Source organism: Lemur catta, chromosome 1 (assembly GCF_020740605.2).
Source record: "Lemur catta isolate mLemCat1 chromosome 1, mLemCat1.pri, whole genome shotgun sequence".
In the NCBI taxonomy this organism is placed as follows: Eukaryota; Metazoa; Chordata; class Mammalia; order Primates; family Lemuridae; genus Lemur; species Lemur catta.
This window is the reverse complement of record NC_059128.1, coordinates 133,775,117-133,800,725: the sequence shown is the minus strand read 5'-3', so window position 1 is coordinate 133,800,725 and position 25,609 is coordinate 133,775,117. Positions and strand designations below refer to the sequence as shown.

The window sequence follows — 25,609 nt, the reverse complement described above, 5'->3', positions numbered from 1 at the left end:
GGAAAGAGCAAGAGGGCACGCTGATTTTGGTGGTGGTTATTCCATGCCAGGCTATGAGTTCATGGACCAGTGTGTATTTTCATGGTGGTGCTAGATCCAGGAGAAAAGAATCTGGAAATCTTTACATACTCACATGTTGCTGGACAAACAGAAAAAAAAAAAAATATGTGCTTCCCTGCATCCCACCCTTCCTCCAAAGACTCACACATCAGAAGGTTTCGTGTTGATTAAGAGCACGGCCCGTAGGTCACTTGGTTCTTGTATGCAGAGCTCCTTCAAAGGCAAAAGTTTGGTGCCAGGATGTATCTGTAAGATAATTTAAGGACTTAAAAGTAGTGTCTGCATGGGTCATATTTTTTAAAATGAATACTGATAGAATATGTCTTCAACTGATGTGTCTAAGTTCACGCACAGACACGCACACACATGCATACATAATATAAATATACATAAAATTAGAAAAGGAACCTGAAGCTTGTGGACATTCTTGCCTTTGGACAGGATATATCCAATTCCTAAAAATCTTTATTGCTTTACACATTGCTGTTTCATTCTATAATTATCATCTTGTCCCCTGAAAGGATCTGAGTTTGCAAATCCATCTATATGCCTACGGGAGAATTTACTGTGTGTAAAAGCAACTAAGCACTGAAACAGATTACAAAGTGTTGTGAGGATATCTAAAAATAGGCCAGAAAAAGCCCTGTGCTGGCAATTGTAGCAGCCTGGTAGAAGGGGGCTGGACTGGGTCACCTTCCGAGATCTTTTTTTCCCAATCACTCAAGTCACGGTTAGATCCTTTTCTCATCCAACATGCTTTTCATGATCCTTTTGAAATAAGGCAAAAGTGATCAGTTAAAAATAAGACAGATCCTATCATTCTTCTGTCTCGGGGGACCCTGCCACAGTTTCTCATGGCATTCAGAGTGAAGTCCACGTCCTTCCGGTGGTCTCCGAGACCCACCCGATCTGGCCTCTGGTTGCCTCTCTGATCTCGTCTCTACGATCCTCTCGCTTTGTTCACTCTGCTCTAGCTGCGCTGGCTTCTTGCTATTTCTTCCACACACCAGGCATATTCACACTTTAGGGCTTTTGCACTGGCGATTTCCTCTGCCTAGAGAGCTCTTCCCCCGGCTATGCCCCTGGCTAAGTCCCTCACCTCCTGCAAGTTTTTGCTCTGATATCACCCTCCGTGAGGCCAATCTGACCACAATTTCCAAAATTGCAACCACCCTCTCCAGCTTCCCCAGCACAACTGAGCCTGACCCCGCCTCTGCTCTGCCTTCCTTCCCCTACAGCGCTTCTCATTTCTAACAGGGGATCTCCTTCATTCATCTATCGTGTTTGCTGTTTACTGTCTGTCCCCTCCCACTAGGACCATGGGAGCAGAGACCTTTGTCCCTTTTGTTCACTGACATTTTTTTTTTTTTTTTGAAGACAGAGTCTCGCTCTATTGTCCGGGCTAGAGTGAGTGCTGTGGCATCAGCCTAGCTCACAGCAACCTCAAACTCCTGGGCTCAAGTAATCCTCCTGCCTCAGCCTCCCAAGTAGCTGGGACTACAGGCATGCACCACCATGCCCGGCTAATTTTTTCTATATATTTTTAGTTGTCCAGCTAATTTCTTGCTATTTTTAGTAGAGACGGGTCTCGCTCTTGCTCAGACTGGTCTCGAACTCCTGACCTCCGAGCAATCCTCCTGTCTCAGCCTCCTAGAGTGCTAGGATTACAGGCGTAAGCCACCACGCCTGGCCTTGTTCACTGACATTTTTAAAGCCTCCAATATCAGAAACTTACTATTTACTGAATGAACGAATCCTTTATAAAGGATATTATCTCATGACAATTTTTTAAAACCTCATGACCAAATATATTTTGTCACGCTTTTATCAGATCTACGGCAACATTTTCCTGGTAAGTGTTCTGTGTTGGTTTTTTGGGCTCTTTTCCTCAGTTTTCTTAAAGCATCTTTGCGCTGATGTTAGTGTTGGTTCCTTTTAAGTTAATCATCATTGAAAGTGAAGGGCTTTCTAGGAGCAGTTTCTCGGTGGTTTGTGTGTTACGGGGTGCTGCTGTAGGGCATGGAGGCAGCAGGGGCTGCAGGCTGGGGAGGCAGAAGGAAGAGCCGGAGGAAAGTTCTAGGCCAGCTCTTTTTCATTATTCAAGATCACTCTCATTCTCTGCTGCCCTGATTAGGTGCTTCCTGCAAGTGCGGCTCAACTATGTGACTCTTTTACGACCTTGTCCTCTCTGTTTCTTGGAACCAAATTGGTCCAAGAAGGCTTCTGCTGCCAGCCTTGCCCACCCCAGGCCTGAGTTCTTGCACCTGCCTGGCAGACAAAGCGTACAGCTGCTCTTGCACTTCTGGGCTCTCCCGTCACCTGAGGAAGCATGTATTTTTGATGATGCTTTCTGAGATCTGCCATCACGAGCTGTCTTGTTCTTCTCTGTGATTTTTTTCCCCTCTTCCTTTTTTCCTACTGCACAGCTTCAACCTGATCTCAGGGGCTTTTGGTGACCTTTAAATTTTTTCTTTCTTTTTTTTTTTTTTTTGAGACAGGGTCTTGCTCTGTCACCCAGGCAGTGGCATGTGCAGTGGCATGATCATAGCTCACTGCAGCCTCAAACTCCTAGACTCAAGCGATCCTCCTGCCTCAGCCTCCTGAGTAGCTGGGACTACAGGGGTGCACTGCCATGCCTGGCTCCTTAAAATTTTTTGAAGTCTGCAGACCAAATCTGCTTTCTTGTCTTGCCTAAAATGGGATTTGTGAGTTTTTAAAATTTTCCCCATTTTCCTTCCTTATTGCTTTTGGTTTCCAGAAGAAGTAGAAAATGCTCACTTAACCAGCCATGTCAAAAAGTCCCCAAGATTTCAATTTTTAGCTTCTCACTTTTCTCAACATTCTCACTGAATGACATTATATACTGTTTTAAAATCATGATTATAAATGTGGTTACATAAAATAATATTCTTCTTTGTTACAATTTTAAATCCAGTATCAAAATTTGGTTAATTACAATTATATTATAATTAATAAAATAAGAAAACTTATACTTCTTATCACTAACACTAAGCCCTAGAAGTAACAGAACCTCAAAATTAAAAATGATCCTTCTTTTATGTCTTCTTCTTTTTCTTTTTGGTTGAGATGGGGTCTCACTGTGTTGCCCATGCTGGAGGGCAGTGGCTTTCACAGGTGCAATCCGAGCATGCACTATAGTTTAGAACTCCTGGGCTCAAGCAATCCTCCTGCCTCAGTCTCCCGCATAGCTGGGGCTACAGGTGCGCATCACCGCACCCAGCTTTTCTTTGAGATCTTATCTGAAACTTGAGACTGGCATTAGCAAGCGGATTCAGCTATAAGTAATCAGATTCTAATTGAAACTGCAAAAACACAAAATCTTATAACTGGACAAGGTTAAGGATGACTTGCTGATTTTCAAATTTCTGTCTGCTAAAATATAAATTATATTAGGTGGTGATAAAATGCCAATGTAATGGCATCGTGATTAAAGAAAATATAATTATCCTACATCCTAAAATACAAACATGTGCTGGTACTTACCCGGCCGTAATCATAGAATCCATCATTAATTATGTTACCCGATGACAAATAGCCAGTCTGGCTATATTTCAGGGGAAGATTGTTGTTGAGCAATTTGTTATAAGCTGCCTCACTGAATTTATTTTTTCGACTTACTGATAGGTTAACTTCGTCAAGGATCTCTAAAGCCCTGTCAATAAAAGCAAAAGGCATTATTTGCTTTATACAGGCAATCCAACATTGAGTCCCCATCCATATACCTGCTTTAGATTCTGAAGGGAGAATTGAGATGGAAAGCCTACAGCCTCCCCCTCCCTTTTAGATAAAGTAACACTGACAGAATTATGAAGACAAATCTGCCCTTCTTGAGGAAAATATATGCTATGCAGTAACTCATGCAAACTGTTGAAAAGGACACGTTCAGGAAACAAAAAAGTTCTTTGTTCGTTTACAGCAAAGGTAGTATAGGATCCAACTTTTTCAGCTAACCAAGCAATAGATGCAAAGAATCAAAATGTTTAGAAATTAATAGAGGAAATCTGACTACGGAACTTTAAAGCCTTATTTGCTGATATGCTAAAGGCACTAACTCATCTACTGGTGGTAAGGAGAGCTGATTCGGGGAGGGTGGTTAAATCTGGAATTCGGGTGAAAAGGTCTGGATCGATGGGGCAGAAAAACCCATGGCAGTCATGGCTCACCCGTTTTATTTATTTATCTATTTTTTGAGACAGAGTCTCGCTCTGTTGCCCGGGCTAGAGTGCTGTGGCGTCAGCCTAGCTCACAGCAACCTCAAACTCCTGGGTTCAAGCGATCCTCCTGCCTCAGCCTCCCGAGTAGCTGGGACTACAGACATGTGCCACCATGCCTGGCTAGTTTTTTCTATATATATTTTTAGTTGGCCAGATCATTTCTTTCTATTTTTAGTAGAGACGAGGTCTCATTCTTGCTCAGGCTGGTCTTGAACTTCTGAGCTCAAACAATCCGCCCGCTTCAGCCTCCCAGAGGGCTAGGATTACAGGCGTGAGCCACCGCGCCCGGCCCTCACCCGTTTTATTTTAACCGTGAAAGTTGAGAGACAATGAGATTTGTTTGGCAACAGCAGAGGAGAGTGAAGGAGAAGCATTTATCAAGATGAAGAGGCAGAGACTCGAATATTGAAGGTGATTTTGTAACGGGCAGAAAAGGAGCGCCCAGGTGGGCAGGAATGGGGACAGTCCGTTCAGAGCTAAGGCCTTGCTAGGGACGTGTAGAGCTCCCGAGTGCTCTGCCACGGGAGAGGGGCAGTGTAGCCTCTGCTTGGCCTTCCTGCGCTTCTCCGTCCCCTGCCCTCCACCTGCGCCAGCAACCCAGGACGGCGTCCACTCACCCCAGCTTGCACAGCTCAGTGGCCGTCAGCTCGTCGCTGGCGCACACCATCACGGCCCAGCTGGCATGCTTCCTCACCTCCTCGTTCTTGGAGCGCAGGAGGTCCACCAGGGGCTCCAGCCCACCAGCATTTCTTAACTAAAAGCAGGAGCCAAATGTTACACACGAAGAGTATAGAGTTGAAATAGTTATGCTATCAAAATCTCATTATTTGATTATTAAAAGGTTTTAACTGTGTAATTTATATTTAGATTTATAAAATTCAGGGGGGAAAAATCGAATGCAAACCCTTCCATGCAGGAGCCCGGTTTTCTGGCCCCAGTAAAGTAACAGAGGGAGGTCATCCTGCTTTTACGCTGGCCGGGGACGGGGGCAGGAGCCTGTCTTCCCGCTGCCTGTGTTAAACTGCCCTGTGTGTATTTCTCCGCTCCTGAACCCTGAATACTCATTTGGCCCTGCGGTAAACAGAATAAGGATCCCCCAAAGATGTCCTTGTCCCTGGAAGGGACTTTGCAGAGGTGATTAAGTTAAGGATCTTGCGATGGGAGATTAGCCGGGATTAGCCAGGTGGGTCCAACATGATCACAAGGATCTTTATAAGAGGGAGACATGTGGCGGGGAAAGGCGATGTAATGGGAGCAGAGGCTGGAGGGACACGCTTTGAAGATCGAAGAAGGGTGGAAAGCCAAGCAAGGCAGCAGCCTCCAGAAGCTGGAAGGGCGAGGAAATGGATCCCCCTCCAGCTTCCAGAAGGAGCGCAGCCCTGTCAGCACCTTGATTTTAGCTCAGAGACCCAGCTTTGGTCTTCTGACCTCCCAAACTGTAAGATGATAGATTGGCATTACTTTGAGCCACTACATGGTGTAAGTTGTCACAGCAGCAACAGGAAACGAACACAGTCCCTGAGGCTGGGGCAGAGGAAACGTCGCAGGTGAGCGGCACAGCCAAGTCAGCCGGGTGGCCAGAGCAACACTGAAGCCATTCTCTAGAAAAAGACCCCTCTTTGCTACCCTTACTCAGTGTCTTCTATTCATTTCTCCAAGGAGTGAAGAAGAGAAGAAAAAGAACAAGGAGAGGATTGGCGGGAACGACATTAATTACATTATTAAAAGCAATTACTCATGTATAAAATTATTCCAATCAGGGAAAAATAAAAGGATCTAACAGAGCTCTTGTCTCGAATCTGAAATGCAATACTGTATTATCTGAGCCTGGAGGACAGAAAGAATATTCTACCAGTCTGTATGTGTGGTATCCGCAGACAATAAGGTCCGCCTTCAGTCATTCTCATCTCAAACACAGGGACTCTGGCAGGGCTTACATGTTAGCACACGTAACTTGGGCAGCTTAGGAAAGTTCCCGTGAAGCATTCTCTGCTTAGCAAGCCAGATTTCCGAACATCTTTATTTCTGGTTATAATACAAGATAGCAATCTAATTCTATGTGTTCTTTTGGCAAGGGTCTAATTTATTCATTCATCCTTCCATCCATTCCTTCCTTCATTCACTTAACAACTGTTTATTCAGCGTACATTATGTGCCAGGTATATGTTATTGACATGGATGCAGAGAAAGACATTTCCATTCCCTTCCCTAAGGCCTTAAAGAGCTTGTAGTCTTTCATACAAGAACCATAAAGTGCAAAAAAGGAAGACACAGGGGTGACACATGGGTGTAATGGGTGCAGAGAGGAAGATGCACTCAGTTTTGAGAATTGAAGAAAGGCCTCGTGGAGGACAGAGTGGTTGAGCTGGTTCTTGAAGGAGAAATGGGACTTGATCAGGTAGAAAAAAGGGAGAAAGTGGAGAAATCAAGGTGCAACTATGAGAACAAAGCATTCTGATAGCATCACAGGTAGCCTGGCATTTCTGGAGAGGAGAGTTCCACCTGTGTGGGTGGGAGTACAGGCTGTTAGGTAGGCAGGGGCAGGTCATCGGGGGGCCCTGGCACGTGACGCAGGGCAGCTTAACTTCTACTGGGTGGTAATGGAAAGCCACTGGGGACGTGCAAGGATGCGGTGAGGGTCTGGAGGCAGCGAGGGGAATGGAAGGAAACAGAAGGGAGCAGTGAAACCCTGGGATTCTGGGAACTAGACGGGCTTCCCTGCAGGCTGCATGAAGGTATGACCAGGACACTTGTTTGTCACCGTGCTCCTGATGCCTCGCAGAGTGCCTGGCATGTAGTACATTTTTTCACACCTAATGGGTGTAGTGCCACCGTCTGGGGGATGCACACGCTTGAAGCTCTGCCTCGGGTGGGGCAAAGGCAGTATCTGTAACCTAAACACTTGTACCCCCGGGATATGCTGAAATAAAAAAAAAAAAAAAAAGAGGCCAGGCACGGTGGCTCATACCTGTAATCCTAGCACTCTGGGAGGCCGAGGCGGGAGGATCGCTCAAGGTCAGGAGTTTGAGACCAGCCTCAGCAAGAGCAAGACTCCATTTCTACTAACAATAGAAAGAAATGATCTGGACAGCTAAAAATATATATAGAAAAAAACTAGCCGGGCACGGTGGCGCATGCCTGTCGTCCCAGCTACTCAAGAGGCTGAGGCAGTAGGATGGCTTGAACCCAGGAGTTTGAGGTTGCTGTGAGCTAGGATGGCGCCACGGTACTTTAGCTGGGGCAACAGAGCAAGACTCTGTCTCAAAAAAAAGAACAGTTAGACCTCTGATTTAGCTAAATAAAATTAAAGTAATTCTAAAAAAAAGATATGGCACATTTCAATGACATTGAACCCCTGTGTTCTTCCCAGTCACTTCCCCCCTTACTCCTTTCAGAGGCAACCCCCTTCTTAAATTGGGGATCCATCGTGCCCTTGCTTGTCTTTATAGCTTTAACTTACATGTGTGTCTGCCTAAACAACATATTGCTTAGTTTTGCGTATTTCTGAATCCTATAGAAATGGGATTATAAGTATGTTTTTCCTCAGCATAATGCTTGTGAAATCCATTGATGTATGCAGCTGTCATTCATTTTCACTGACATGAGGTTCCATTTCACGAATACAGCAGGATTTATTCATCATTCCCTTAACAGGTGGACAATCGGTTTGTTTCCAGTTGTTTAGATACTAAAATAATGTTTCCTGGTACACAGAGGAAAGAGATTCTGTCATGTATAGACCTAGAAACGGAATTGCTAGGTTATGTTAATACATTTGATGTGCTCATCTTCTTGGCTAAAAAAAAAAATGGTGATTCATTTTCCAAACTGTTGTACCAATTTTGGAGGACTTCAATGACGGGTAGGGTCAAACACTTGAAAATGTTTCAAATTAATCCACCAGTAGGTACAGACCAGAAAAATGGGAGAGTGAATGTCATTATGAAATAAAGCTCTCACCTCTGTCCGGGCCTCAACGTCGCAGGCGGTTGCGGCGACAGTGAGCACAGCTTTGCTCTGCACGACCGTGTTTGCAGAGTGCAGGGGGCCAATGATGGCGTGCATGATGTCATGGCTCTGGATGCTCGCGCGCAGGGGCTCCTGCATGGCCATGTTTGTCAACACCGTGGCCGCGTTAGCAACGGCTCCATCTCGTTTGCTAGACAGGACGTTTATTAATGCATCGATCCCATCGGCTTTGGCAGCAGCTCTGAATAAATGAAGGAGAAATGAATGTGATTCATCTGAGCTCAAGAAATTATCTTTGGAGCATGCAACTAAGCTTATAAAACAAATGAGTACAGAAATACTATTTTGGAAATAAATTAATTTGCCATGCGACGAACCCAGGATTGACTGCTGGTGATTTAAGTGGAGTCTGGGAAAATTTCAGGTGTCAATGAATTTATTAGTAAATTATGTTTTTCCTACTTCTACAGCTTTTGGTTATAAAAAAAAATGACTACTATTTCTTAAAAATCTTACTGCAGTACAACTGTTTGTTTTTTGTTTTTTTAACTCAGTGATACTTAGGAGATCTGGAAATTCCATTCAAAAACAGTCTATTAAAATATTCCTAATTGTTAGGAAAATAAAGCCTTAAACAGGAAGAATGAGCAAGCATGGAAACTCTTGATTTAAGTTAAAATTCTTTAGCTCATCTTCCCCCTTCTTCAAATTAGGTTGTTAATTGCAGGCAGAGGTTAACACATACGAAACCAGCAAATCATTTTGCATATGAATGCTGCTTTTTACAAATTAAACATCAAAGATGAAAGTCATGATATTGATATAAATAATTTCAGTAATATAGGCATATTCAGTTACATTTCCTGTTTCTAGTATAAAAAGTCTACAGTTATCATTAACATATTAACATTGTTTTCATAATTAGAAAGCCTAAGTCATCTTTTAAGAACATGGTATTTTCTATAGTCCTTGTTTTCTAATCACTTTAAAAACTCATAATAGTAAAAATAAAAACTAGAGTGTTTTAATGAATGGGAGACGATTTCATTATGTTTGTCAATGCTTGGAATTGCTTTGTATAGGAGATATTCTAAGCAATAAGATATACGGAGCAGCCTGATTTTAAAGGAAGATCCAAAATTATGTGTTAAAAATCCATTTAAATCATCATGGTAAGAGATCGTCAAGACAATAAAAAAAAATACTTGAGACCTCCTCCAATAATATGAAAATCTCTTTTCAGTTTGTATTTGACATCTTTTTTTTTTTTTCATTCAGGATCGTATAATAACCAAAATTGAAAAAAAATGGGAGGCTGTATGATGTAGCCCATCACTCTGTATTCTGATGAATTAAATTTAATTTGGTTCTGTCACTTAAGTGTGAAGGAGCACTGGCAATGCAAGAACAGACAGGACAATTGTCCATCAAAGAGGAAATAGCAAATAAAATCCCAGTCAGGAGACTCAGAGGCCTGGGGACAAGGAGGTTCTGTGATTGTGGAACAAACTGGCTCTGATGGGAACTGAGACACAGGGCTGGGACAGGAACGAGGGGCTCTGGAGAATGAAGGGTCAGTCGCTGTTGACCTTGAAGGGCCACCTCTCCCTGGCTCATATAAGCCAGTCCATCAAACAGACCCCATTGAGACAAAGGCGAAGGCAGTGACTAGTCCCCTTCTACTCATTCTCCAGTCCTTGGTGTACGCTTAACCCTTCTTGTGGTATCTCTCATTCTTTCTCTGGAAAGACATCCCTTAAAATGAAAATGAAAATGAAAATATAGCTGGATGACATACAACCAAAATTTACTTATACAAAAATGTTGGAAGACCCTGCACCTCACTACAATAGCCCAAGGGCCAGCATTTAATTTCCTTTCCTAGGGGATAAAATAAACACTCTTAAGATAATTTCACTTTTAATTCTCTCTCCTGTTACTAATTGACATGGTAGTCATTCGGTTTTATGAATAATGGAAATATCAGAAACGTCTCGTATTTTTACTTACATATTTTTACAGTTGAAACATTGAATATCTTTTTTAAAACTGCCACCAAGAATGTTAAATTATGAAGATTTTCTAATTAATTATATATACTTAACCTTTTCAAAAATCGTTTTTTTCCCTTGGACTTATTTTTCAGGTACTGAATGCAATCAGTCACTTAAACCAAATACTTTGTATTTTTTAATCATTATGAATGTGCCTTGGCCTAAAGGCATTATTTCTTGGTCATTTAGTGGCTTTTCCTTTGATGATGTTCACTTTTTAAAACGTCTTGGAGAGTTAAGAAAGAGCATACAACGGAGATACTTCAATGTGCTAGAAGATGGAATATTTTAAACAAATGCATACCAATCAATTCTCAAAGGTTTTGTCTTTCGTGTGTATCAGGGAGTTTTTGGAAAATTAAAGAATACACAGGGTCACACATCATCGTTTTGGTTTCTCTTGAAAACTAAGAAGCTAAGAAAGATCGGGTCATTGAGAGGCAGGCATTTACACCAAGCGCACCTGAGCACTCAGCCTTTCTGTTTGATTTTACTTCTTTCTTTCTCCTGTACAAAGGCATATTTTGACTTGGTTCATTTATAACTCTACCTTCTGCTCTTTTCTTTGCTCTTTATGGAGACAGTAAAGGGAAATACATAAAAATCTAGCTGTTTAAAAATCCAAAGATCCTAGTATACAGTGGAATATAGCTTTTACCAAATTGAACATAAACGCCAGCGCAGGAAGACAGATCACGTATGCACAGCTGGGAGGAACAACTTGCATCACGTGTATGTATCTGCCTGGAATTTGCTATGTGCAGCTCTGTCTAAGTATAAAAAGAATAACTGAGATTAACTTATTATGGTGGAAAAATCAACCTGTAATCCTTACCAAAAAAATAAACTAATTTCATTTGTAGAAATAGAGTGCAGAATTTGTACTTTTTAAAAAAAGAATTCCATTAATTCTGTTTCTTTCAAGCCCAAGACATTCTGTTTTATTTTTCCCTGTCTAATATGTACACAAGCTGAAGCCTGTCATATTTTAAAAACACATTTCAGTTTCCTAAATAGTATAGCATTATCCAAATGAATGGGATAGAAGTCAAACTGCTTTGTTACAAAATCCAGAATTATAGGGCCATATGTCATTGCAATAATTTGAAAATATTTTCTGATATTTACTATCATTAGTCTTCATCCAGTTGGAGTTCAATCAAGTAAGAGTTTGAAATGTGAATTGAAAAAAAAAACTAAACTAAAAAAACAAATATGGGAATGTATAAAAATTTCAGTTCATATCGTTTGATATATGTAAACAGAGGTGAAGTTTGACATGTCACGTGTACTCAGTCTATTACCAAGTCCTGACTATTTTTCTCTTCAAATCTCTCCCTTCTCTCCATCCTCCTCCTGAATCCAAACCAACATCCTCTCTTGTGGATTGATATAAATAATACATAAAGCATATATAACAGATCTCTCCTCTCGCCGTCCTCCTTTCTCCATCTTACAGCTAAAGTCATCTTTTAAAATTAAAAATATGATCACATTGCTCCCCTGCTTAAAACTTTCATGGTTTCCCGCCGCTCAAGATAAAGCCCCATATTTCTGCCATGGCCCCCGAGGCCCTGCGAGAGTGGCCCAGGTACCCCATCTGCCTCTGCCTTTTCCTCTGTGTGTGCCCCGGGCCTCTCTAGCAACATTCAACATGCCAGGCTCTTTCCCACCTCGGGATCCTTCCCTCTGCTGCTCCCACTTCCTGACATACTCTTCCCCTGCATAATTCCCAGTCATCTTTCATATTTCGGCACAAATGTCTTTTCCTCACCAAAGCATTTCTTGATCCCAAAACTAGATCTCTTTTTCACATGAGCTCAGAACATTCATGTGATAAATATGTGCATTTCTTTTTGTTTTAAAAAATGATGTTTGGGCACAGATATTCACAATCGGAGAAAAGTAACGATTTTAAAATATTATTTTTGCAGCAGTTGTTATGGAACGAATTCAGCACAGTTTTTCATTTAGGTTCCCAAGCCTGGCAAGGAAAAATCACTTACAGAAAGCGTATCAAGAATATCACTGAGGAAGAATTCAAATACACAAATAGCGTTTATTTATGGGTCACTGAAAATACCATGCTATTCATGTCTGTGTTTTGCACTGGTGTTCCCTTGGCCCCCAACATCTTTCCCTGTGCCCCCTGCCCTTCTGCCTGGAGAACTCTGGTCATTCTTCACTACCTGCTCACTTGTCTCTTCCTCTGCAGAGGCAACCGTGACCATCACTGTTCCTCCCTGTTAATCACTCCCTCCTCTGCACTGTGTCTACACCTGGCACACCCTCTGTAGAGGTGATATTTGAGTCTTACTTATATCTCCAGGGCTGAGATGATCAATATATTTTAATTGACTTGAATCAACTCAAGATGAATGATGGAGAAAACCTCTGCGGGTGTTGAGAAGGAGGGAGGGAGAAAGTGCTTAGCTCTGCTTTAAGTTTGCAAGAAGCATTAGGACCCAACAACGTGGGATTTCCAATTTTATCACTTACAGCTGCTCTTGAAATCAGTTCATTTCCTTCCCTACCACTGATGCTTCTCCAATTATATGGTGTGGTAATTTCTAGACAGAGTTCAATAAATACAATTTTGCACTTGAGACAATTTCTTAGGAATATATCCATTTCTTATATCAAGGATGTCTATATTTTGTCGTTGCAGACATTGTTGACTGTGATCATTTGAGCGTGTACCAGATGATACCATTTGGTACCTTTCAGAATTGGATCCTGGCTGCTGTTTGAGGTTCACATTCAACCCATCTGCAGAGTCTGGTTACATGAATCAAGGGTGACCTTGGGCAGTAGAGAAATCTGTTTAACAGAGCCCACATACAGGGTAATATGTGGAACCCGATGGAACAGATGGTAATATTGGCAATAAGAACCTTGTTTGTTAACAGTGATTACAACCATTCCCACCAGCATGACTTTTCATATGTCTCTGTGAGTTTTGTCACACCAAGGAAGACATGTTGGTGGCAGACACGCTGCAAGTGGTCAGGGAAGTGCACAGGCGGCGGCGACCCAGGGTTGGCATTTTTAAGCCTGACAGGCTGATGGTAAGTCTGTACAGGTGGAACGCTGGCCGTTACGATAGGCATGTCTCCTGGTTATCACAGCCAGATTTGGAATGCTGTAAACAGCATTCCTGACTCTTGTTCCAGCCCGTTTTTCAGCAAAGGTAATGATCCAAGAAGCGGAGTGTGTTTGCTAAATTGGTCAATTTCTGAGTCCAAAACAACGATCGCCCCGCCATAGTCCCACAGCCACAGAAGGCTGGGATATACACCCCCAAATGCCGGCTGAACTCCAGCATTGACAGAACTAGCCAAGAGAACTCTCTCTTTTTAAAGAAATATATTTAAAGAAGCTTTTCACTGTTAAGGAAGAGAATCACAATTAATTGCAGGCAGATGCTTAAAACGGAGGGTTTTAAAGCAACATGCAATTATTGAAGTAAAACCCAGTCACAGAAAAAATGGTGTTTTGCATCCTATAGGAAAATAAGAAAAATGCAGACAAATAAATAAATAGTCTAACAAATGTGTGAAACCAAATTGGTACCATCATATTGATGTGCCTTAGCAGGTATCATTTGGAGACTTTCAGAATGCATTTTGATGTTAGAACTACTGTAACGTTACGGTTTCTCAGAAAGAACTGCACAACTGCACAGAGGATAGACAGTGCGTGCAACCCAGCACTTTCACAAACAGCACATGTGTTTTTGTTACCGATTTTGAGACAGTCAATCAAAGTCTGGGGAAATCAAATGTAATTTTCTTACAAATGACACAGAGTCTTTATTGACCTATCTGTTCAATCACGGTCCTCCACTTCCATACATGCTACCTTCTGTTGCAAAAGCTAGGATGCCCTGCCAGTAATTAACTACCTGCCACCGCGAAAGAACAACTCTCTTCATTTTGCATGGCTGACTTGTCTCCTAATAAAATAGGAATAATGGTCAAGGAATTAGGATATTCATAATAAATGACTTTTGCAGTTACCAAATGTTTGTTTAGCCCGGAAATCGGTCTATTTATATACCTGTCGATGACAAGGGACACAATCCCAAAGTAATTAGAGATACCACGTTGCTGATTTTCTTAACTAAATAATAAGGATGCTGAATGCGCTAGAGTGACAGCAAATAAAAAATCCCTGGCACTTGCCAGGACTGGCTTAGTCTCATCAGCTCAGATCGTATTTCTTCAGAGAGGCCTTCCTTGACAAGCCCTGCATTATTACCCGGGCCCCTTTCGTGGCCCCGTGTCATGCCCCTCTCTCTGATATTGTGCTGTCTTTTTAACTTATGCCTTGTGACTTCTGCAATTGCTAAAATTTTCTCAAATTCCTCCTGTATTGCCTGTTTCCCTGATTAAAATGTAAGCTTGGTGCAAACAGCTTCATGGAATCTTTGTCTCCTTCCCTACCATATCCCTGCAGCGCAGCAGGGTGCCCAGCACATAAAGAACACCCCAATTGTGGTAGGATAATTGCAAAAGAAACCGAAGTTCAAGATGATAATGTCCTTAGTTTTGGGGATAAAATGACAAAAGCTGTACGGAGAGATCCCATCTGGCCCCTAGCGGAAGTTGCGTTCTGGACTCCCTGTGGTCCTGGACAGAGGGTGATCACTTAGATGCACAAAGTATAGTAGATTATCTGGCTTCATTTTTGTTTGTTTTATAGTAAAAAAGGAGAGCATTCAGAGAGACTAAGACTTGCTCACAAAGCAAGTTAATCGACAGATACAGGAGTAAAACCATGGTCTTCTGACTTTTAGTCCATCACTTTTTCCATTTACCAATCTTTTAAGCTTAAAAGGTACCAAATTTTCAGAATCAAACAACAGAATCCACTTGCTTCGCAATATCATTCCCAGGGGATGAGACATGAGGAAGGGCAGAGGAAGGAGGGCGGAGGAGAGGAGATGGGGGAGAGGAATGGGGAGAAAGGGAGAGGGAGGGATGAAAGATGCTGCCAAGGTGTCCACTGAGTACAAGGAGCGCTGGCCGTTGGGTCTGGAGGAATTCAGATCATGAAGGCAAAGAGAACATTCTGGTGGGAAATGTGGAGACGTTCAGAGCCCTGGAGGCATTGAGCGGGAGACAAAGTGTAAGAGAAGCTGCCAGTGTGGAGAGAGAGAGCTTTAGCTCCGGCAGGCTCTGCTCTGTAGGCAATAAAAGTGGCACGGATAATTTTCTGATTGTACCTTTTATGGGATTCACCTAGCCTCAAAAACTGGCAGCCAATCAAATTTGAACTGTTGTCAAGGTCGAGTAGGCATCAACCGAGACAAAATGGGGATGTAGAATCAACTTGTTTTATTGCAAAATTCAGCTTTTCATTCTATATGTTTTTCAAATCAAGTAGGATTTTTCCAGTTTACTATAACCGATGTTTGAACGAGATTCCATCAGGCAGAGAGGAATCTGGGCTCTCAGGGGTAGAAATGAAAAGCAACCACACAGTAAACTTGGGTGGAAATAACGCAGGAATAATTCTCAAGTTTACCACGAAGACTCTTCCCATCTATTTTATCTATTAATTTCTGAGGCCTTTTAAAGTATTCAATAATTCTTTAAGTAAGTTCTTTGGGAGATCATCCTTAATATAAAACTGAACCTTGTAAAAAGTTATGAAACTAGTTCAAGTTATCTTGCATGATACTCATTGTGAACATTCTAATTTGAAGGACCTAGAATTATATAAAAAAGTGATATAAATAAGAATTTAAAACAACATGATCTATCATAGAAAGTCAAGACTAAAAAATCAACTCTACAGGAACTATGATAGCAATGAGATTTATTACTTTAGCTTGTTCAGGTGTTCTACATTTATCCTATATGCTTATATAGCACAGCAGATTTCCAGCTACCAGTACCTTGTATGTGTCAAAACATTTTTAAGTGACTGCACCTTAAAAAGGGCCAAAGACAAATACAAACATCTATTAAACACACATTTAGCAGTAGAATATTATCTCTTCAGAAAGCATCACAAAGAAATGCTTTCCAGGTCATAATATTTTAAGAATGTTTAAAAATATTATTTTAGGTACACTGGAGAGTGTTTCAAATTCAATTACCGCCCCTATGTTTCATTAAAATACAAAGCAATCAGTCCACTACCTTTTTGCCCCTCCCCCAATTTTCTCCCAAACTACCACTAGGGGTCAGTATGAAGACGCGGTTTCTCTCATTGTTAGAAGAGAAAATGGAACTCGCTGAAAACATTTTCCTTATGAAAAACCCTATGCGACAAAGACAGTAACTGTACAACTTTAGCATTATTGAGTGAAACCTGTACATAAAACCTATAACATGAGCTTGCATTTTTCATCAGACTACATTATAATTTGGTGAGTCACTCTGGATTATTTCTATGGCCAATGTTTCTTTAATAAAAAGTATTCTAAGTGACAAGATTACATATTCTAAGTGAGTACTGGCCAACGAATATGATCTGGGAGCAGGGTGTTAAAAATCTGATTTTCAAAGGGTAGTTGTACACATGTCTGGCCATTTCCTCTCTTCCTGCAGAGGGATGGAGAGGGAGAAATGAAACTTGTGGTATTTTATCAACTTTAAGAGAAGGATTTTTTTACCCCCTTCAAAATGACCGTCATCATTCACTGCACTACAGCCTCATTCCACAATAAAATATAGGCAATTCTAAGGAATAAGCATTAGCCTGAAATCTACAGAATAAAGAAAAAAAGTAATGGTAACAATAAGTATACAAATATCAATACATTACCTTCCACCAACTTTATTTAATGAGATGGGAATTAAAAATAAGGCTTGAAAAGTGCTTTCTATATATGCTAGTGAGATTTAACATTCCAAGAAATCACTTACCATCATGCCCCTCCCTGGTAACACTGACATGACTGGTAAGGACTTTGGCCACTGACTAAATGCAGTACTGGTTTTTCTGAAAGTGCTAGATGAAGTACTGATTTTTCATGAAATTCTGTATGTGGCATACTTTTTAGATCTTCCTCTACGAATTGCATAGCTTTCTTAGGCATGATGATCCATGAATAATTTTAGCAGGTATTAAAATGAGTCAATGCTTTATTTCTGTTAGTAAAGATAATTTTTAATACTGGTAATACAAAATGACAGGTCATTCATATATAATGGGGATATTCAAAAGTTCCCAAAGCACTCAAATGCAAATTCATATAATTTTGGGGCATTCCATCCTCTTTCTGGAGTGCCTTTGGGGTGTGCTCCATACTCACTTTGTCATTTCCCTTGTGTGGTCCTGACCATACGCCACATGACAGCAAGACAGTCCCTAAAGCAGAGCTGTCTGTGGCACTGGGGCGGCTGGCAGTGACCAGCAACCAGTCTTTTTAAGTAACCACTGTATGTGCTACCATGTAGAACTTTCTGGGTCTCTGCTGCTGTGAGAAGTCAAGAAGGGGATACAAGAAGTAAAAAAATAAGAAACAAAAAAATGGAGATGAAAGGGTCTCTAAGAATAATGAAGTATTAAGTTTGAAGAATCAGGATATGATCTATGTATAAACAATGGAGACTTGATCATGTATTTATACTATAGCAAAACCACAGTTTTCACTTATTTATACATATTAAAATAATCAGTTATTACTTTTTATATTTTTATTTTACTCATTGCATTTTATTTCCTAAAATAATTGCATCTTTTGAAAAATACCTAGCCAATACTTATACTAATTTTCTAATATTTTCATAGTTTATGAATGGCCAAATTTTAGTTAGCATTGCCATAGGGATATAAGAAACATGGAACCCTTTTTATTCTTGGGATAACTTACACTCTAATTCTGATCAGATCCAACAGATGGCAGTGATGTTATAAATTAATAGTTTAAAATATTCTTATAATATGCAGGATCCACTCCTCAGAAGAATGTTAAATTAACTAGGAATGATTCTCTCAGTACTGGCATAAATAATGTAGAATTTTGATATGATTAACTGGATAGAAGCATTCAGGGTAAATATAACAAAATTTAGCTGAAAATAATATTTCCTATTTCAAAAATTAACAGCTTTCTCATTTCCAAAAAGTATTACAAATGGAGACTTGCCAAAGAGATTAGCAGTGTACCAAGAAAGGATATCTGTGTCCAAATTATCTAATGGATTACATTTTTTTAAACTTATTAATTATTTATTTAATAACAAGTATACCTACTAACAGATGAAGATGTAAAAACACATGGAAGTCTTAGGGAAAACAAAAACTTTTGCAGAGAATGAATTTGGGCATACAACTTAGCTGTAACTAACTTGAATAGGTAATTTATGAACACTCTATACTCACAGAGACATATAAATATATTTAGTATTTAATACATACGTACATGTATGTGTGTATGCACATACATATACCATGATAGCCTCAAATGGTGTTATTTCTGAAATTCCTGGATTACATTTTTATTTTTATTTTTTTTATTTTTTTTTGTTGAGACACAGTCTCACTCTGTTGCCCGGGCTAGAGTGAGTGCCGTGGCGTCAGCCTAGCTCACAGCAACCTCAAACTCCTGGGCTTAAGCGATCCTACTGCCTCAGCCTCCCAAGTAGCTGGGACTACAGACATGTGCCATCATGCTCGGCTAATTTTTTTTTTTTGTATATATATTTTTAATTGGCCAGATAATTTGTTTCTATTTTTAGTAGAGACGGGGGTCTCGCTCTTGCTCAGGCTGGTCTCGAACCCCTGACCTCGAGCGATCCACCCGCCTCCGCCTCCCAGAGTGCTAGGATTACAGGCGTGAGCCACCGCGCCCGGCCTACATTTTTATATAGAATTATTTATTGCTTCTTGGTTTCCATTGCCATTTAATCCTTTATATGGGCATTGTTTTAGCCTATTCACTTTTTATTTATTCACTTAAAAATAATTTTGCTTTTCTTTCTCCTTCTTTCACTTCTAATAAGTGAATCTGGCTGTCCTCTTTTACTATGCCTTCAAATAGTTTCTTTTATTCTTATTCATTGCCTTTTCATATTTTTACCCACATTAGCCTTCATTCTGCAGATAAATACAGAATGAAAAGTATCAACAGAAAGCTTTTCTAGGTGAGTCTCCACTGTTGCTTCTGTGATCCAAATTATACAAAAAATAAACAAAACAACACTCATGATTACTTTCTGTTTTAAGTTATGGGCCTTGGTTGATGTCAAAGAGTCTGTGTTTTCCTCACTGTCCTTTGCTTTTGGTTGTCTATTTGATGTGAGCCTGTTTCCTCCTGAACGCCTACTGCAGGGTGGGCACTGTGCTAGATGCTTGGGATGCATCAGTGAATTAAATAGACAAAGGTTGCTCCCTTCATGGATGCTGGCAGCGGTGACGGAACAGAAAATAAATAATAAACATAACAGGTGAGTTATACAGTATGTTAGAAAATAAAAAGTTTATGTGAAAAGGGCAGCAGGGAAGGAGGGTGGAGAATATGCGTGTGTGGGGTGTGGTATTAAACAGTGTAGTAATGGTCACTTTGCCAAGGTGACGTTGGAACAAGGACTTGAAGGGAGTGTGGACTGAGCCACAGGCTGTCTGGGAAAAAGCTTTGCAGACAACGGGGGGGGGGGGGGGGGGGGGTCACTACAAAAGCCCTAAGGCAAAATACTCCCAGAAGTTGAACAACTTCTAGAATATATTTTATGGTGCATTTTACTCTTCATCATTTTACTCCACAACATTAGCTTATTTGTAAGCAAAGGGATTCATGTTTGTTAACAATCTTTAAACTACAATCTCACTCGTCATAGGTCAAATACCTGGAAACATCACATATCCAGAACATACATGAGAATTATCAGGAAGAAAAAAAAAAGAGAGGAAGAAATGGCCTCTGAGAAACCAAAATATATACTTAGAGAAAAGGCCTCAGGCTTTCCTCTATGGCTTTTATATAAAATGTGATAGAGCTGGGTTACTTGGTACCCAAGTTTTAATGGGAAAGGAAGAGATTTGAAAGGAACTTTGGCAAGGAGGAAGTCAGAGGCTCAGTCAATCAGATCCACTGACAGGAGTGGGAATTAATAACCAATGGTTATTAAGAGTCTAATAAAGAGTCAACAAAATGCATCAAAGCCCAAAGGAAGTGCCACCCAGAAGCTACCCTCAGGGAGTGGGGCAAGTAGTCCCACCTCCCCCAAGGGGCCCTGAAAACACCACTGGGGAGCATGTGACAGCCAGTTACTCAAAATGACAACCACAACCCTCCCCACCAAAGTTTAATAACAGTGTCATCAGTTCAGAAGGTAGAGAAGGAAGGATTTTAGATTTTAGTTCAAACTCATTACAATTTTTTTAAAGTTTTGTTGATTAAAGAAGTAAATTTTGAACTACCCAGAAAACTTGAGTATCTAGGAAGCCTCATTCACAGAGAATACCAAATAGGCAAGTTCTCTTGGCACCAATTAAGGTGATGTTCAAATTATTTTAAAGCTGAAAATCTTCCACAATGGGGTATGGATGGTCTGGTTATTGCTTTATCATTGCTACTAAAATTGCTCCTTGTTAAGCTATTTTATTACATTTAAGTGTTTTCTTGTGAGAAAGCAAGATGTGGGAAAATCTGAAATCAGATTATAAATTAACTTACATGTAGATTATAAAACTCTATTTTAAGATTATAAAAATGTCTTAATACAAAAAGCATTTGTGAGTTTTACAGAAATAGTCACCACAAAGTATGTTTCTCCTTCCCCTGGCTGATTATTTTCTTTAATTTAGGAAACTTTGATTTACCCACAACTTTCCAGGCAAAAATCCATTACATAAAGGAAACTGCACCAACATTATATGTTACCATAGCAACACCAGTGATTACTCAATGCCTGAAATGAGCCTCCAATTCCAGAAGACGCCTGAGTTGAAGAATTAGAAATTCATTTTCAGCATATCAAAATATGGGTGTAGGAGAAGGGGTTACATTTTAATATACACAGAATTAGTATTAACAATGCTTAAATGCAGTTTTTTTTTTTTTTTAACTAAACTAGCAATGATCAGATATCCAAACAGCTGCCAAAGGCACCTGGAGGATTTTAGCTCTGGGTCTTTGCTTCCTTCCCTTACTTAGTGCGACAGAAAAGCAATGAGGAAGGCCCCATTCCAACCACCCCAACAGCGAAGCCACAATTCTTGCTAGGAGAGACGATGGAATGAGCTGCTTCTCAAAGGGATGCTGGAGACTCTCACCAGTGCTGAGTTTAAGCTAACAGTGTTTTAAAGATGAGCTGAGCAGAAAACACTTTTTATTAAAAATAGCCAATCATCTTTGTTGTCACTTCTGTCGTGTTTGGCGTTATTCATACTCTAGGAGGCTTGCTAGAAGGATTGACAATGTGACTTATTTGTGTTCATTCCTTCCGATTGACTGTAGAATCTGTTTCAACTCCAGCCTTTAGCATTTGGCACAGATATGTCAAATCTAATTCCATATCCTCATCAAAAATGTTTACTCTCAATATTCTTTAACTCAGAAAGTTCAAAGTAAAAATTATATAGACCTCAAGAACATCCAGAAAACCACTTTCATACATGTCTCATTTCCCTTATCAAATACAAATTTGAAAAACCAGAACGGACAGTATATAATAGGTTGAAGAAATAACTGCAATTAAAAATTTATAAGAATAAAATCAAATTACAAAAATAAAGTTCATTGTAGTAGGGAAGAAGTCAGGCATCATTTAGGCCTAATTGATCTTTCTATATTGACAAAATGGAACTATAGATTCAGATGACAAAAATCTGTAAAACAGATACTAAAAGAGGAAATCTGAAGGCAGCCCCTTTTAGAACTACTTACCATCCTAATTTTCTATGATTTTATATAAAATTGTGAAACAATATAAGCCAGAAAAATTCATACCAAATCAAGATGTCTGTATACTCTGGAGGCCTATTAAAGTATTTTAGATAATGCATAAATCTAAATGAACTGGAGATAGAAGTAATTTAGTGTTGTGGGTATGATTTTTTTTGCACCGTGTGACTATACTGGAAAAAATCACTGAATATGCTATTTTCAAATTGCTACTTACTGTGACTCAATATTCCAGAATTTTGTGTGTTTCATAGAGATAATGATGATCCTTAATTTGGGAAATTACTATGTCAAAGATTGTAGCTATTAAAAGACCATAGTTTTGTTCTGATGCTTGTGCATTTCTGTTATGTTTTTATCAGGCATTGTTAGATTTTTAGTCCTTAAGGTCTTGTAAGATATTTGTGTGGGAGCAGAGAACAGGAAAGAAAGATTAAGAAATACGGTAAGTATGTGACGGGGTAAAGAAGGGTTATTTCAAGTTAGAGATGGGTAATTTTATCCATAATGTCATAAAACAATAATGGATGAAAGTTTACTAACATACCAAACGAGATGTAGGGGAGACCAAATAGTTATTTTATTTATGAAAGTTGCCTTAAAGAAATTCTCATTGTTTTATAAGGCAATTTTACCTTCTGTAGAGGAAAGAACACAAAGTTTGGAGTCCAACAGACATGGAATGAATTTCCAGCTCAGCCATTTTAATAAATATGTGTGCCTAGGAAAATTAGGTAAGCTTGCAGAGTCTCAGTTTCCTTAATTGCTGACAGATTATTTTGATAATTAATTTTTCAATGAATAAAAATCACATACCAGAGTGCTTGGGATACAGACAGCATTCCTCGCTCGTAACTTTTCTTCATAGTATTTGCCCAATAAGATGTTGCTTTAATTGACTTTTTAAAATGTTTCTATATTTATCGAATGTTTACATCGCTTTAAAATGGATCTGTTAAAATTTTCTAGATTTGTCAAATGTTTATTTAATACTCTTTAATATTTCCAGCATTATCCAGTTTTATTTGTAGTAGAAGCTTCTACAAGAGTTAGCCTGTTGCCTGAATCAAAGGGCCCATACATTTTCTCAACAAACTTGGAAACAGTCAAGATTTTGTAATATCTTTGGAAAATAGGCTAATCTGATGATTCTATTTTCATAACCCAAGACAGACCATCTGAAGAAATACGTGAACAATCTTGAAAGCCAAAATATTAAAATTAGAACATTCTGGACTGTGACTTATCCCACAACAAGTCAGCATTGAGTAAGGGTTTTTGAACTTACTTTGCATTAATAGAATTGCACGTGGTCAGGTTTGCCAGGGCTAGAGCGGCAGCTTCGCTTACCTCTTCATTGTCACTTTTTAGCAACTGAACCAACTGTGGGATCCCTATCGAAAAACAAAGGTAAAATGTGATTTTTACAATGCCCATGTACACTAAAATATGACAACCTAAAAAAGCTCAAAATATTTGTTTCCAGTTTGCTTACCCTGATTATTGAAAAAATCTTTGCTGCCTGAATTCTCACTCATTGCTGAAATAGCTTGGGAAGCAGCAATTTTAGTTCCATCATTTTCAGAACACAAAAGGGTTACAAGGCACTTTTCGACCTCTTGTTCGTGAAAAAGTTTTCTATTTTCAGCTTTCATAAACCAAAAGGAAAAAAAAATTCAGAATTTTGATGCAACAACTGTGCAAGTATTACTACTTAACCCACCCAAAGTAGGACAGGAATTCAAACCATTTGGTAGCTCTCTAGTTATAATACTAGAGTCTAAACTAAACAAAATATATGCCTATTTAACTGTTAAAACACAGTCATTATGCATGATGAATCATGGATGTTGCATTTTTTCTTATTCCCACATATATCAATATTACGGCAAAGAAAATTCTATAATAATAAAGATACTAGTTTTCAGATTTAGCAAGCACTGATTTAACACAAATCTTGTGCCTGGCCTGGTGTCTAATGTTCACACAGGGGATCTTCTCACTAAGGACAAAAACTAATTTCTTTGATGATTATTTTAAATACAAAACTCAATATTTGAAGAATGCCTAAGGTGTGCAAATTGGTGAGCTGGATGCTTAAGACTTCAGGAGAAGAACAGAGGAGAGGAGAAAGGAAAACTGAGTAGTGAAGTAAGATCCCGAGGCTTAAGGAACTTAATAGTCTTAAACCAAAACATCATAATCATCTTTCTCTCAAATTATAATACATGCTTAAGTAGCAAAAATGAAAATAATTATTTGATAAAAAAAACCATAAGCATAATCTAAAAATACATTAGAATAGTTTCCTTTATTTGAAAACAAGTATTATACATACCATGATATTCACCCCATTTAAAACATTACATTTGAAACCAAAGTGTTTTTAATGTTCTTTTATTCCCTAAACATTTTTTCTCTAGATTTACTTTGATTTTTTTGTACATGACAAGCTTATTACTATACAAAAGTAAATATTGCATTAAGCTAAATTAGAATATTAAAACCTATTTTTGTTTTGTATTCAATTAAATTGAAATAATTTTTTTTATTTTGTGGTCTAGGTTAATTCTAAAAATGTTACTACTTATTTAAGTGTATACTAGAAAAAATATGTTAAACCAAACTCAGTTTTAATGACATAAAGAGGTACCAGAGGAAGAAAAGAAATAGCTTACAAATAATTCCTTGCTAAATTATTTTAGTTACTTTAAAAATTCATCATAGATTTGATTCTCCATTAATAACTTTCATAAAGTTTATAAAATTAACCTTTATAAAGTCAATTTTCATGATTACAGTAGAAGAATGTGTGATATGTGCTCTTAGGATATTAATATTTAAGAGAAGAATATTCTGTTAGAATAAGAATTTCTGCAAAAAAATGCTGATAATTTAGATTACAACATCTCCTGTGGAACTAATTCATTACTTACACATATTTTAATTAACTTTTTTCCCAAGAATATTTTCAGAAATTAATAGCAATTAGCTTTCTACGTTAAAGTTATGATTTCTTACTTCCTTTAACAATGATTCAAAAAAAAAAAAAATAGCCCTTTTGCACAGAAGCAGTATCACACTCAGATGGCACCATAGTTGCAAATACTTTTGGTCTTTGTTCATCTGATACACAGACGTATACCAAGCAACCTGGCCATAACTGGCACAGGCAAATTTACTAACACTTCTGCTTATTCGTCTTAAAGCAATCCTGAGCCATGTACTGTAATCCTATCATTTTAATTCCTTTTTCTTTTCATTTAACATTAGAATTCAGGCATAACTGTGTTTCATAAAAAAAAAAAAGCTGCAGTTAATACTTTAAAACTCAAGTATGTGGCTCCTCAAATATTTTAAAATATATGTAATCTTTATTATTTTTCACTGAAGATATAATATCTGAAACTTTTCTAGAGTCTCTGACC

At 39.0% G+C, this 25,609-nt stretch overlaps 1 protein-coding gene across 3 annotated transcripts in view; it reads right to left on the bottom strand.

Moving 5' to 3' along the window:
• ARMC3 (armadillo repeat containing 3) overlaps positions 1 to 25,609 on the bottom strand; it is an 81,436-nt gene that overhangs the window by 16,863 nt on the left and 38,964 nt on the right. For all 3 annotated transcript variants that reach the window (XM_045534782.1, XM_045534790.1, XM_045534798.1), the window contains 6 exons: positions 23,677 to 23,829; positions 23,470 to 23,575; positions 8,256 to 8,505; positions 4,913 to 5,049; positions 3,565 to 3,733; positions 206 to 306 (listed from right to left, as the gene is read on the bottom strand). In XM_045534782.1, coding sequence (XP_045390738.1) covers positions 206 to 306; positions 3,565 to 3,733; positions 4,913 to 5,049; positions 8,256 to 8,505; positions 23,470 to 23,575; positions 23,677 to 23,829 — 916 coding nt within the window. The remainder of the gene's footprint in view (positions 1 to 205; positions 307 to 3,564; positions 3,734 to 4,912; positions 5,050 to 8,255; positions 8,506 to 23,469; positions 23,576 to 23,676; positions 23,830 to 25,609) is intronic.